Here is a 12,920-nt window from a genome sequence, read left to right as displayed (position 1 = left end):
CTGCTCCCGATGCCCTTGTCGCAACCACCGCGCCGTGACGTCTGCCGCTCGCCCCGGCTGCCACGATAGGATTACTGGCTGCATGACTACCTCTCAACACGCTCCGCATCGGCTCTGATAGTGCTCACCGTTGCGCCATGGCCCCAGCTATTTGGCTGGCCTGAGCCCGCGCCCATCACGGCGTCGCTCGCTGCTCCCGCCTGCCACCGCCGCCCTCCCGCCCCCGAGCCCCGTCCGTTCCGTCAGCATGGCGAGCAGCCAGGACGACTTCGCCCGCGCAAACCCATGGCTGCCCGCCTTCATGCGCCGTGACTATCCCGACCCGCCTGCTGCGAATGAGCGCACTTCTCTGCTGCCTCCGCGCGAGCGCGAAGAGGGCGACGTCTTTGATCTGGAGGATACGGACCGCAGCTCTACCCAGCTGGTCGTGGCTGAGCTGTGGATTCTCTTCAAGGGCTCTGTTCCCGTCATCCTTGCCTACACCTTGCAGAACTCGCTGCAGACCATCTCCGTCCTGGTCGTGGGAAGGCTGTCGCCCGAGGCCCTGGCTACGGCCGCCTTCTCCTACATGTTCGCCATGGCCACCGCCTGGCTGATAGCCCTCGGCGGCACCACCGCAATCGACACCCTCGCCTCCGCCAGCTTCACCGGCAGCAAGAACAAGCATGATCTTGGCGTCATCCTGCAGCGAGCTTTCTTCGTCCTGGCTCTCTTCTACATCCCCGTCGCCGTGCTCTGGCTCTGCGCCGAGCCCGTCTTCAAGCTGCTGGGCCAAGAGCACTACATTGCCCGAGACTCGGCCAGGTTCCTCTCTGCCCTGATTCCTGGCGGTCTGGGCTACATCTACTTTGAGTGCATGAAAAAGTATCTGCAGGCCCAAGGTGCGTCCATCTTCCGTCAAGTGCGCGCGCCAAAACCAGCTAACACCGCCGCAGAGATCATGAGACCAGGCACCTATGTGCTTTTGATCACTTCCCCCCTCAATGCCGGTCTGAATTACTTGTTTGTCTACACTTTCGACATCGGCCTTCTCGGCGCACCCCTCGCCACTGGCATTTCCTACTGGCTGTCCTTTCTGCTTTTGCTTGCATATGCACGCTTTGTCCACGGCTGGGAGTGCTGGGGCGGCTGGACCCGTCAGGCTTTCTCCAACCTGCGCATCTTCTCGCGCCTCGCCTTTCTCGGTGTCATCCACGTAGGAACCGAGTGGTGGGCGTTTGAGATCGTTGCCTTGGCTGCCGGCCGTCTCGGAACCATTCCCCTGGCTGCGCAGAGCGTCATCATGACGACGGACCAAGTCATGAACACGATTCCTTTTGGCGTCGGAGTGGCTACGAGCGCCCGCGTTGGCAATCTTCTGGGGGCGCGGAACGCCAAGGGGGCTGCGAGATCGGCCAACACGGCTGCCTGGCTGAGCATGATACTGGGCGCTCTTGTCCTGGCCGTGCTGATGGGCGTCAAGGACTTCTATGCGCGCATCTTCAACGATGACCCGGACGTGGTCAAGCTCACGGCCCAGGTCATGCCGTACGTCGCTCTTTTCCAAATCGCCGACGGCCTGAACGGCAGCTGCGGAGGCTCGCTCAGGGGCATGGGAAGGCAGCACGTTGGTGCTGCCGTCAACCTTGTCAGCTATTACTGCGGCGCCCTGCCGCTAGGCATTTACCTGGCTTTCCACGGCTGGGGCCTTGGCGGGCTCTGGATCGGACAATGCATCGCGCTCTATCTGGTGGGCTTTTTGGAGTGGGTGATTGTGGCATTCAGTGATTGGGACAAGCAGGTCCAAAAGGCATTTGAGAGGATGGATCACGGTGAGAGGGCAGAGCTCGGAGCGCAGGATAGCCAGTAGCGAGGAGCTCCAGGGCTCAGGGTTAGATTTCTCCGGCCCGGTAGATGGAGGTACATGAGCTTCAGGGTTTAGAAAAAGTAAAATTAATCACCAGAGAAGTATATGTTCGCGTTTGTCCTGTATCAGCGAGACCATTCCGAATAGGTAGGCGTGATACAGCATTGGCGAGCACTGGAGACAGGCTCGCGTGGCATGGTGCCGAGCGGCAGCATTGACGGGCGCGTCATGGATCTGACTTATCGACTATAGCCAGGGGACCGAGCAAGCCTGCGGCGGGCGCGGCAATGACGTCTGCTGGCTGTTTGCCGATATCTCTCGCAATCTTTCCGCCGGGGCCTGACAGCTCGACGTTACTGAGCCGAGGAGTCGATATGCGGCCGATCTCGGGTACCGAACGTGCGACAGAGGGTGAGAAACGCGGTTAGGTAACGCGAGGAGCTGGGAAGTCACAGCGAGCGAGGTGAGAAACGTGGTTAGGTAACGCGAGACAGCTCATGGGGAGCTTGCTCTGCATGCGCTGCCGCCGATCCTCCGCCGCAGCGGGGCTTGCTCCAGACATGCGGGACAAGCTCTATCGCACCGCCGCTCTCCAGCCAATTGCCGCCTGCCGTGCTGCCGTGTAAGACGATGTAGTAAAATCGAACCGACTGCCAGCCGAGCACATTGGCGGGGACTCGAAGATGCCCAGAAAGCCGGCCATCGTCTCTTACCTAACGCGAAAATGCCGCCGCATACAAAGCAGCCCTCAAGTCGCCGGCCCTGAATGCTCCTCAAGCCTCTCCCATCCCAGCCATCCGCAGTGCATTGAGGAGAATCATGAAGTCCTTCGCCATTGTCGCCGGCCTTGCAGCCTTCGCCGCCGCCCACGGCGACCATGGCCATGACCAGCGGCCAATTGAAGGCCCGCACAAGGGCCTTTGGTACAACACGCTGCCCGGTGACGGTGGTACCCAAGTGAGCTCCATTCACCCGTTTCCAGGCTCGGGTCTGACCACTCTCCTCGCTCCAGGCCGATTCCGTTTTCTCTGGCATCTCGACCTTTGGTCGCATCCAGTACTCGCCCTGTCTCTCCACCGACGACGTCAAGTACGACATTGCATTCATCGGTGAGTCGAGCCCGGTCTTGTTCCCAAGCTCTTGACTGACAGTGGCCGTGCAGGCGCTCCGTTTGACACCGGTACCTCTTACCGGCCGGGTGCTCGTTTCGGCCCCAGCGGTATCAGACAAGGTTCCCGCCGTCTCAACCTCTAGTACGTTAAACTTTGGCGCGCGTGCGCTGACCTCTGCCGTCGGTGCGAAACGAAGGCTCACGGAGGGTCGGTTTTAGCGGTGGATACAACGTCCCCCTCGACGCAAACCCGTTCAACAGCTGGGCCACTGTCATTGACTGCGGAGACATCCCAGTCACTTCGTGAGTGGCCCCAACCACCGCACCTGTCGGTGCGGCGCTGACGCTGGCAATGTAGGTTCGACAATGGTTGGGCCATCAAGCAGATCGAGGAGGGTCACAACAGCGTCCTCTCGCGCTCTCCAGCCACCAATTCGCACATGAAAGGCCTGTCCAAGAAGGGCAAAACGCTTCCGCGCATCATCACGCTCGGCGGCGACCACACCATCAGCCTGCCTCTGCTGCGCAGCATCAACCGTGAATACGGTCCGGTCAGCGTCATTCACTTCGACAGCCACCTGTAAGGCCACTGCTGCCGGCTTGGAGAGTCGGACTGACTGACGGTTGCTTGTACCAGGGACACGTGGCGGCCCAAGGTCTTTGGTGGTGCTCCCAGCGAGCAGGCCTCGATCAACCACGGCACGTACTTCTACCATGCTGCTCAGGAGGGGCTGCTGGCCAACGACTCCAACATCCACGCCGGCATCCGCACGACGCTGTCCGGGCTCTCCGACTACGAGAACGACGGCTATTGCGGCTTTGAGATTGTCGAGGCGCGTGAGATCGACACGATTGGCATGGACGGCATCATCAAGAAGATCCGCGACCGGGTCGGCACCGAGAGACCTGTGTACCTCAGCATCGACATCGACACGCTCGACCCTGCCTGTGAGTATCCGCCGTGATCCAAGCTCTTGCACCAGCGGACGCTGATCTGTACTGCAGTCGCGCCGGCCACGGGCACTCCCGAGACGGGGGGTTGGTCGACGCGCGAGCTCCGCACCATCATCCGTGGGCTCGACGGCCTCAACCTCATCGGGGCCGACATTGTCGAGGTTGCGCCGGCGTACGACACCAACGCCGAGCACACGACCATGGCTGCTGCCGACGCGCTGTTCGAGGTCATGACCATCATGGTCAAGCGGGGTCCGCTCAGCCTCAACACCGTCGGCGACAACATGGAGGAGCTCTGAACGACTGGAGTGCATGCGTCATGATTGAACGAAGCGGCGAGGAATGCGATGGGTTTGATCGGGTGGTACCTTGGGCACCTTGAAGTCAGCTAGCGGTGTCCCCGATGCGCGACATTCTCGCGGGTAGTCGAGCGAGTAAATAAAATGCAGCCTTCTCGCATCTCTCGCCGTGACCTGCCGGGTCGGGTTGGATCCGAAGTGAAGACGAGTCCGAATAATGCAAAATGCCTGCCCGAGGAGCAAGTGCAGGAGCAAGTGCAGGAGCAAGTGCAGGAGCAAGTGCAGGCCGACCAATCGGCAGGTTCGGCGGTGTGATAAGATCTATTTCCGCCTGCGGCTAGCGTCATTGCGGCGGCAGCGCCTATCTCACCACCGCGACGGGACGCAGCGTTCCTACACTCCAGACCACCACCATGAGTGCGTCTCCGTCACTGCTGCGCGCCTTCGCGCCGCGCGCCCCGCTCTCTGCGACCTGGACATGCACCAACTGTGCCCGCCAAGCCCTCCGTTCGCGCGTCAAGCCTGCCTCGCTCCGTCGAAACATCAGCGGCACCGGCAAGCCTGCTCAGAGCACCACCCAGAATGTCGCGCCCACCATGGAGCAGTTGCGCGAGCCGTACAGGAACAAGAACCGCTCCACTGCGTATGTGTGGCCCGGTGCCTGCAACTGAGGTGCCCGTGTGGCTGATGGTGCCCATCGCAGCTATTACACTCTCAGCATCATCCTCGGCACCGTTGCTCTGTCGTACGGCTCCGTGCCAATGTATAAAATGGTGTGCACAACTGCCCGCCGATCTGACGCCTCTGTCTGACTCTGCCGTCTCCAGATTTGCCAAACTACCGGCTGGGGTGGTCAGCCCATCAAGTCGGCCGCCCACGCCTCCCTCGACGGCGACCCCGCCGACCGCCTCCAGCCCGTTACTTCGGCCCGTCGACTTCGAATCACATTCAATGGCTCCGTCTCAGACGTGCTGCCCTGGAAATTTGTGCCGCAGCAACGCGAGGTGCGCGTCCTACCCGGCGAGACGGCCTTGGCATTCTACACGGCCACAAATAAGAGCGACGAGGACATCATCGGCGTGGCCACGTACAGCGTGACTCCAGGTCAGGTGGCCCCGTACTTCAGCAAGATCCAATGCTTTTGCTTCGAAGAGCAAAGGCTGAACAAGGGCGAAACTGTCGACATGCCTGTCTTCTTCTATATCGACCCAAGCTTTGTCGACGACATTAACATGAAGGGCATCGAAACAATCACACTGGCATATTCGTTCTTTAGAGCAAAATATGACAAGGATGGTCATCTAACACCAACGGCGGCGTGAGCACAGGGCTGGGATTCCACTACTGATGCCGCAAATTTGATCGGACAGGACCCTCAGCTCCTGTTCCGGTGTTGCAATGTTTTTAAGTTTTCCAGGAATCGGAAGACTCGACGACCCCGAGCGGCTTTTTGCGCAGCCGAGTTGCACCCGCAGCAAGCTAGTCAAGTCGCAAGGGTCTAATTACTATAAAAGCGGCTGTTGTTGGAGGTTGGGATGCGCTCGATGCGGGGTTGCATGAGCAGCCAGAAGCGGCAAGCGTGCAATAGAGAGGCGCCGGAACTATTAGATTTTTTCCCCGCCTCCTGCAATTTGTCCGTAGCGATTATTGGAGCAAAAGAGCCATCACCACAGCCATCGAGCATTGAAAACCCGTCTTACTTGATCATTGGTCAAGGGTCAGCAGTGTCAATAACGAGGCATCGCTGGTGCGCCAGTAGAGGTCGTTAACCATGGATCCAGACCCATGTGGTCAGATCGACAGCTGCAGGGGGCCTGGCCCTCCATCCCTCTCTCACGCTGCTCCCTACATTCGTCATCCGAGATGCCTGTGCTTGCGGAGAGGCTGCCTTGATTGGCAAAGGCGCACGTTCGCAGGGAATCGCCGCCCATTATTGCTCCGCGCCGAAACTTTTCAATGCGAGATCCCGCCTCGTGAGCGCTGGCGGTGGCAGGCAGGGCGGCTGCAGGCGTCGTCCATGGCTGCGCCACATGTACATCGCCCTTGCATCCGATGCAATAATACAGAGCTTCCGGCGCTCTCAGTCCTCGTAGCAAGTCGGCTCAAATGTCCGCTTTTTTGTGGTGATGACGTAGCAGCCGCGCCGCAGCTCTGTGGTTCGAGCCGTGCAGCTTGTGCTCGGGATGCCGGCAGCGCCAGGTGTGGGGAACATTCGCTGTTGATCTGCATCTTGCTCCAATCCTTTGCCGGACCTCCTCCCGTCCAAGCTCGTCCACGTCGGCCTGCTGGCCATCCATGCTCCTTCCCTGCCCGGTGGATCCGCCATCATCATGATGCCATGGCATTGTCGCGTGCAACTCATGTACCCCTCACACATGCCCGATTGCGCGTCAAACTATCAAGTGGGTGGGAAACTACTTCGCCGTCTTGCATTATTTAGCTAGGGCTACCAATTACGGGTTGTCGTTCTCGCTCATGCTATAGGGTATCTGAGCGGATGTCGTTATGGGCATAAGAAAAAAAAAAGAAAATGCAGGTTGAGAGGACGAGGGGTACACCCCGTTCCTACCCGATCCATCGCTCATGTACTGTCCGAAACCATCTCATTAAACCGTCGCCCATTCCGCTTCACCAATGCAGCGTCGCTCCTTACAGAGCAAACAGCATGGCCACACCTGCCGCGCCCAGCATGGAGCCGGCCGTCTTCAAGGGAGCAGCCGCACCGGTAGCCGACGCAGCGCCCGAAGAGGCGGCACCGGCCGCAGACGAGGCAGCACCAGATGCGCTGGAGGCCTATTGCGCGTGTTAGTGACTGGCAAGAGCTCATGGACACCATCGGGTACTTACAGCGCTGGAGGCAGCGGAGCCGGCACTCGCGGTAGCGGACGAGGCAGCGGCGCTGGCGCTGTCAGTGGCAGACGAGGCAGCGCCCGAGGCCGACGAAACAGCAGAGCTGGCAGCACCCGAAGCAGAGGCGGCAGCAGACGAAGCGGCAGCACCGACGCTCTCGGTGGCATTCGAAGCGCCTGCACTGGCAGAGGCGGCGGCGCCACCAACGGCAGTGTACAGGGTGGAGAGGCCAGTCGTCGTGGTGATGGTCGTGCCAGAGGCGGAAAGGGTCGCGACTAGTGGCTGAGTCGAGATGGGGGTGCTCGAGGCGCCGCTAGAGCCACTGGCACTGCTGGCACTGCTGGCACCAGTACCAGTAGCCGAGGCCGAAGCGCTCGAGGCAGTCGATGCGGCCGAGGACAGGACGCTGGCGCCGGAAGCGGAGCTCGAGGCCGACGAGCCGGCGCTGGAGACGGCGCTGGAGATGGCACCTTCGTCATGTCAGTTTCATGGACTGTACCAAGTCATCGGGCCGGTACTCACCCTGGCAGTAGGAGTTGCCGTAGGCGATGACGGCGGCAGAGTCCTGGCTTCCACACGCCTCGCTGGCACAGTCGCGAACACCATAGCCGAAGTCGGCGTTGTTACAGTAGCAGGAGACGTCGCCTTGGGCACAGCCGAACTCGCTGGTGGCAATGGAGATCATGTTGTTGATACAGGTTTGCTGCGACACCATGTTAGCAGAGAGGCAAGAGGCATTGGCAAGGCAGGGAAGACGTACACCGCACTGGGGCAGGTCGGAGAGACTCTGGCCCATGGCCATGGAGACAATAGCGAGGACGGCGAAGGACTTCATGGTGGAGGATCAACAAGGTCCAGTGATAACAGGCAGTAGGATGCTGGCTAGGTGATGATCGCAAGGACGAAGGTAGTATGGAGCGGAAGACGGTGAGGAGAAAAGAGCGGGTTGGGATGCTGCGGGCTGGGACTTATATGGGCGGGCAGCAGCTGCAGCGTCGCCGCTGCTGTCATTATTCATCTCCGCAGCTACAATCTTGTTTTGCAAGTGGCAGCAGCGGCCAGCAGCAACCAGCGTGCGTGCGAAGTCAGGCTGCCGCTCAGGCCAGCGCCGGCCCCTGCGCCGATCTGCTGGACGCGGATGGCTTGGGCTGCTAGCACGGGAGCGTCCAAGGCAGGCGCTGCGCCAGACCGCTCGCCGTCGCCGCCATGTATGTGTTCTCTCCACGCGCCTCGTCATCGACTCACGCACGGGACATGAGGCCTTGGCTCACACCACAGCCTGTGTCGCATCGCCGGGAAATGAAGTCGACTCCTGCGCCGTCGCACAGCGATGCCTGCCCAGAGGTGCCACCGCAGCCAGCGCTGTTTCGCCCGATGCTCGTCCTGGCCCGGCTCGGCACCAGCCACCGCAAGCCCAGCCCCCGGGCAGCCACCGCGCCGCCGCCCCGCCGCCGTCGTCAACCTCAGCTCGGCCGGGTCCCCTTCCCTCGCGGCTCTATCACGGCCTGCCCACCTCCCGGCGCTCTCCCGGCCGTCCGGCCAACCAGCGCCCGCCTTCACCGCAGCTTTCCCCATTCAATTGCATCACTTCCCGCGTCCGGCGAGCTGCACGACGAGCTTGATTAATCTAGTTGCACGCTACTTCGAACACAGGGCCGGCTTCCGCACCTAGCCCGCCGCCAGGTCGATGTGTGCCTGCGCCGCGTCTTGTCCGCCCACCTGGTCCTGGCCCGCGCCCTGCTGCTCAGTCAGGTGCTTTTTCTCCGCCGACGTGATGCACTGCATGTTCGCCCCGAGCTTGTTCATGGTTTCCACCCATTCGTCGTACGGGTCTGAGTCAAAGACAATCCCTCCCCCTGCTTGGAGATATGCAACTCCGTCCTTGGTCATCATGGTACGCAGCGCAATGCACTATCTCACGTTAGCCATCAAAGCCTTCAAGGTGGTGCCGTTGCTCATTCCTCGTCTGGGGTTGATGACGGCCGTCAAGGTACCGTCCGCATCCGTTCGCGACGGCATCATGGCCTCGACTCAGCATGGAATGTGTTCAACAACGACTGGGGAAAGGACGGCATTCCACTTACTGTGTCCATGGCCCCTTCCTCCTCTTCACCCTTCTGGTTCACGCTACCGTATCCGAAGTAGCCGACGGCACCGGCGTAAACCCCTCTCTTTTCCTGTTCCAGCTCGGCAATCAGCTCCATCGCGCGAACCTTGGGCGCGCCGCTGACTGTTCCAGCCGGAAAGATGGATCTGAACGCATCAAAGCGCGTCTTCTCGGACCGCAGCACGCCCGAGACCTCAGAGACCAGGTGTTGGACGTGCGAAAACTTCTGCACAACCATCAAGCGATCGACGCGCGTGGAAAGTGGGTCACAAACCCTGTTCACGTCATTCCGTGCAAGATCCACAAGCATGACATGTTCGGCCCTGTCCTTTAGCGAGCTCCGCAGCTCCTCCGCCAGCCGCTCGTCCTCTTCTACCGTCTTGCCACGCTTGACCGTGCCCGCAATGGGGTGCGTGATGATACGCCCCTGGTCAGCTTTGACCAGCAGTTCGGGACTCGCGCCAATTATCTGGAAATCCTCGCACTCGAGGTAGAAGAGGTAGGGCGAGGGGTTTACGGTGCGTAGATGGCGATATATGTTGAAGGGATGCAGCGACGTGGGCCTCGAGAAGCGTTGCGACGGCACGCACTGAATGATGTCGCCCTTGGCGATGTGCTCCTTGAGCTTGTGAACATGGCCTTCGTACCCCTCGCGCCCAATGTTCGACGTGTATTCGAGGTCGGTCTTGATCGGAGGCTGCTCGGGAAGCGGCACGTCCTCACGCTTGAGCTTTGCGATTGTCTCCCGAACCACCGCCTGGGCATCCTTGTACGCACTCTCCAGGTGATCGAGGTCCTCGGGGACCTTCATGTACGTGATGACCTTGACGACCTGGAAAAAGTGGTCGAAGGCGACGATGGTGTCGAACAGCATGAAAAAGCTCTCAGGCACCTTTAGCACATCCTTCATATCCCTCTTGGTCTTGGGCTCGAAGTATCTGACGCAATCGTAGCCAACGTAGCCAATGGCGCCGCCAGTCAAGGGTGGAAGCTTCATCGTGGGCACGGCGGCAACACGGGACTTGGCCAGCTCCTTCTCGAGGAGTGGAAGGGGATCGCATTCGGGGCCATGGCCAGGGCCCGTCTTGAGCACCCTGCGAGGTTCTGCGGGCTGAGTCAGAGACAGCGGCATGTGGTCGGCGGCCACACGCACCTGCACCAACAAAGCTGTACCGGCCTATCGTTTCCGTCGTGGCCGCACTCTCAAAGAGAAACGATAACTTGGATCTGGCAGGCTCTCAGCATAGCGCCGGGGGTGTGCAGAGCGCCAACTCACTGACTTGTGGGCTATCTTGAGGTAGATGGACGTGGGCGTGAGGAACTCGGCGGAAATGGAGGAGCACACGGGCACAAGGTTGGGCGGGTTCGGCGTATGTGCATGCGATGCCAGCACTTCGCGCACTGTGTCGAGAGAGGGTTCGATGGCTGGCTGGAAGCGCGGTCAGCACTCGGGAGCGGCGGGCGAGCTGGTCTGATGCGAGCTCCTCGGCAGCCCCGCTAACACGGGCGCGGAGGCGAGGGGCAGCTTACTCGCGACGCCATGATAGACCGGCCAGATGCGGCGAAGACAGGCAAGGGTGGGTTGAGGAGGAGGTGCAGCAGCAATGGCGGGATGGAGACACGAAGACGCGAGACCAGTCACCGACGCGACAATTTCGACGGGCGACGCTGCTCGCTTGATGTCAGCCTGCCCCCGCAGAGCCAGTCAGGGCGAGGCTTGGCGCGTGTTTTGGCGGGGCTGGCAACCGCTGCTTGTGACCAGCCTCAGCCCTGCGCGCTACTTCTACCTCTCCTGTCCCGCTCCAGTGCGCGGCCATCGCTCCACGACGTGCCGCTTCCCTCGGCCGCCGTCACCCAGGCGATGGGCCAGCAACTGTCGAGTGCCACCTAGACGCGTGCGCCCGGGCCTTCGTCTCCACCAATCCCTTCAAAGCACGCTCCCGCCCCTTCCTACCTCCGCCGCTCTACATACACCCTTCTCCGCCTCCCCCAGCTCTCGTGCGCGCCCGCCTCCACCGCCATGGCGACCAACGCCGGTCGTCCCAGCACCCCGCCCGCCCGTGCTGTCCTGCACGACTCGCCCTTCTCCGACTACTATTCCGACAGTCCCTTCTCCGCCGGCCCGCAGCACGCCTCCAAGATACAAAGCGCGTTGCTGAACCGACTGTCGCAGCTGGCCGTCCAGGTTACTCGCGAAGAACCCGTCGAGCCTGTTGCACACCATGTCCAGCGTGCCCTCGACAACCTCTACGCCCTCTTCGCCGTTCCCGATACTCAGACGCGCCAGCCTGCCGGGCTCGAGGACTCCGGCCTTTTCATTGAAGACGACGCGGACGAAAGGGGATCTCCCGCTGCCGAGCATGTCCCCCTTCCGCCCATCGAGGGCAGCATCGCCGACGAGGAGCTGGAAGACGTCTACGGCACCATGATTCGCATGTCCATGGAGCTGCGCGAGGGCTTCCTGGAGATGAAGGTAAGAGCACGCCAGGTCCTTGTCGAGAGGGACCCTAACTCATGAAAGGATCACCAGACAGGCCTTGTCGCCGATATGACCAAGGTGCAGACCCAGAACGACGACCTCAAGGCCCAGAACAAGTCGCTCCGATCTCAAAACGACATCCTTCAGGCCCAAGTCGCCGCTCTCCGCTCCAAGATCGAATCCCTCCGCACCCAGAACCAGTCTTTGCGCACGGACCTGCAGTCCGACTTCACCGAACTCATGTCGCTCAAACTCCAGCTTATGGCCATTGAGGTCAAATCCGCTCTGCATATGGGCCAGGATGGCAGCGACGTTCTCAAGCAGAGCATGGAGCGGTGGACTGAAGAGTGGCACGAGATGGATGAAAAGTTCCGTGAGCGTAGAGAAAAGTTCTCCGGTGCTGTGGATCCCAACCTACTGGGCGAGGCACACCAGCTGGCGGCCGACATCTCGGCCTTCCTAAATTTGGAAGATGGCAACCTCAGGCCAAAGAGCTCTCGCCGCTCCCGCAACCTCCCTGGTATCCACGCAAGGGGGTCGAGTGATCCTTTTCCTGTTCTTGCCCGCATTGAAGAAGTTGTCGAGAAGCCCGAGATCGTCGAGAAGCCTGACGAAGTCACCGTGAAGCCCGAAGAGCCTGCAAGAGAAGCTTCTCATCTTGCCTCGGTCAGCCATGCCAACCCGGGCCCAGACCAGCTTTCTCTTGCCAACGAGCAACAGAGGCCATCGGCAGAACAGTCTAGTCCCGGTTTTCTTGCCCGTCTGTGGCTTTCTGGCCCAAGGCAATTCATTATATCAAAGACGCTCCTAACAGATCCTCGAAAGAGCATCTGGGACGCTCTATCTGATGTCACTGGAGTCGGCATGTACGATGACTTCTACGACGAATACTCCACGGCCGAGTAGAACATGTCTTCACTGCCGGCTTACGGCGTTGGTGATCACCAATCCGCACGCCCTGCCTTCAGGGTATCGCTTTCTGCTCTTGTATTGTTGCACACCTCTCTTTCTTGCACACTGTTAAAATTGGCTATATCCTTGTTTTTGGCGTTTCACGGCTGAGGTTGCTTTTTAATGATGTAACGCCAAGGAATGCACTCGAAGACACAAAGATACCCATCTACATCTAGGCGTTCTTGGTTGTCGAAGTCGGCTGACAACCCGATGGGGGAAGAGAAAACTGACAGGTGGAGAAGCGGTAGACAGTTCTGGTCGCAATGCAAGGGTTGGCATAGCTTTAGTTTTACCGTTCGATCCGCTTTCGTCTCTATGCA

The 12,920-nt window shown here is 60.4% G+C and overlaps 6 protein-coding genes across 6 annotated transcripts; 4 read left to right on the top strand and 2 right to left on the bottom strand.

The window, feature by feature from the left end:
• Positions 1 to 247: 247 nt before the first annotated feature.
• BKCO1_140009 (mate efflux family protein) lies at positions 248 to 1,849 on the top strand (the record flags this gene model as incomplete). Its single annotated transcript, XM_020271170.1, has 2 exons — positions 248 to 881; positions 936 to 1,849. The coding sequence occupies 2 exons, from the start codon at positions 248 to 250 to the stop codon at positions 1,847 to 1,849; spliced, it is 1,548 nt and encodes a 515-aa protein (XP_020132151.1).
• Positions 1,850 to 2,665: 816 nt separating this feature from the next.
• Positions 2,666 to 4,210, top strand: BKCO1_140008 (agmatinase 1; the record flags this gene model as incomplete). The annotated part of the gene is made up of 7 exons (XM_020271159.1): positions 2,666 to 2,803; positions 2,859 to 2,955; positions 3,009 to 3,099; positions 3,177 to 3,260; positions 3,316 to 3,537; positions 3,595 to 3,905; positions 3,963 to 4,210. 7 exons carry the CDS (start codon positions 2,666 to 2,668, stop codon positions 4,208 to 4,210), a joined length of 1,191 nt encoding a protein of 396 aa, XP_020132152.1.
• Positions 4,211 to 4,623: 413 nt separating this feature from the next.
• On the top strand, positions 4,624 to 5,532 carry BKCO1_140007 (cytochrome c oxidase assembly protein cox11; the record flags this gene model as incomplete). The annotated part of the gene is made up of 3 exons (XM_020271148.1): positions 4,624 to 4,853; positions 4,914 to 4,983; positions 5,038 to 5,532. 3 exons carry the CDS (start codon positions 4,624 to 4,626, stop codon positions 5,530 to 5,532), a joined length of 795 nt encoding a protein of 264 aa, XP_020132155.1.
• Positions 5,533 to 6,859: 1,327 nt separating this feature from the next.
• Positions 6,860 to 7,895, bottom strand: BKCO1_140006 (cfem domain protein; the record flags this gene model as incomplete). The annotated part of the gene is made up of 4 exons (XM_020271137.1): positions 6,860 to 7,003; positions 7,058 to 7,530; positions 7,583 to 7,763; positions 7,821 to 7,895. 4 exons carry the CDS (start codon positions 7,893 to 7,895, stop codon positions 6,860 to 6,862), a joined length of 873 nt encoding a protein of 290 aa, XP_020132156.1.
• An 833-nt stretch (positions 7,896 to 8,728) lies between these two features.
• On the bottom strand, positions 8,729 to 10,709 carry BKCO1_140005 (anthranilate synthase component i; the record flags this gene model as incomplete). Its single annotated transcript, XM_020271126.1, has 5 exons — positions 8,729 to 8,971; positions 9,145 to 10,271; positions 10,321 to 10,394; positions 10,448 to 10,596; positions 10,698 to 10,709. 5 exons carry the CDS (start codon positions 10,707 to 10,709, stop codon positions 8,729 to 8,731), a joined length of 1,605 nt encoding a protein of 534 aa, XP_020132153.1.
• Positions 10,710 to 11,187: 478 nt separating this feature from the next.
• On the top strand, positions 11,188 to 12,552 carry BKCO1_140004 (girdin; the record flags this gene model as incomplete). Its single annotated transcript, XM_020271115.1, has 2 exons — positions 11,188 to 11,640; positions 11,689 to 12,552. 2 exons carry the CDS (start codon positions 11,188 to 11,190, stop codon positions 12,550 to 12,552), a joined length of 1,317 nt encoding a protein of 438 aa, XP_020132154.1.
• Between the last annotated feature and the right edge of the window lie 368 nt (positions 12,553 to 12,920).

This window comes from Diplodia corticola (genome assembly GCF_001883845.1).
Source record: "Diplodia corticola strain CBS 112549 chromosome Unknown scaffold14, whole genome shotgun sequence".
Taxonomy (NCBI): domain Eukaryota; kingdom Fungi; phylum Ascomycota; class Dothideomycetes; order Botryosphaeriales; family Botryosphaeriaceae; genus Diplodia; species Diplodia corticola.
The sequence above is the reverse complement of the archived record's forward strand: the minus strand, read 5'-3'. Positions and strand labels throughout refer to the sequence as shown.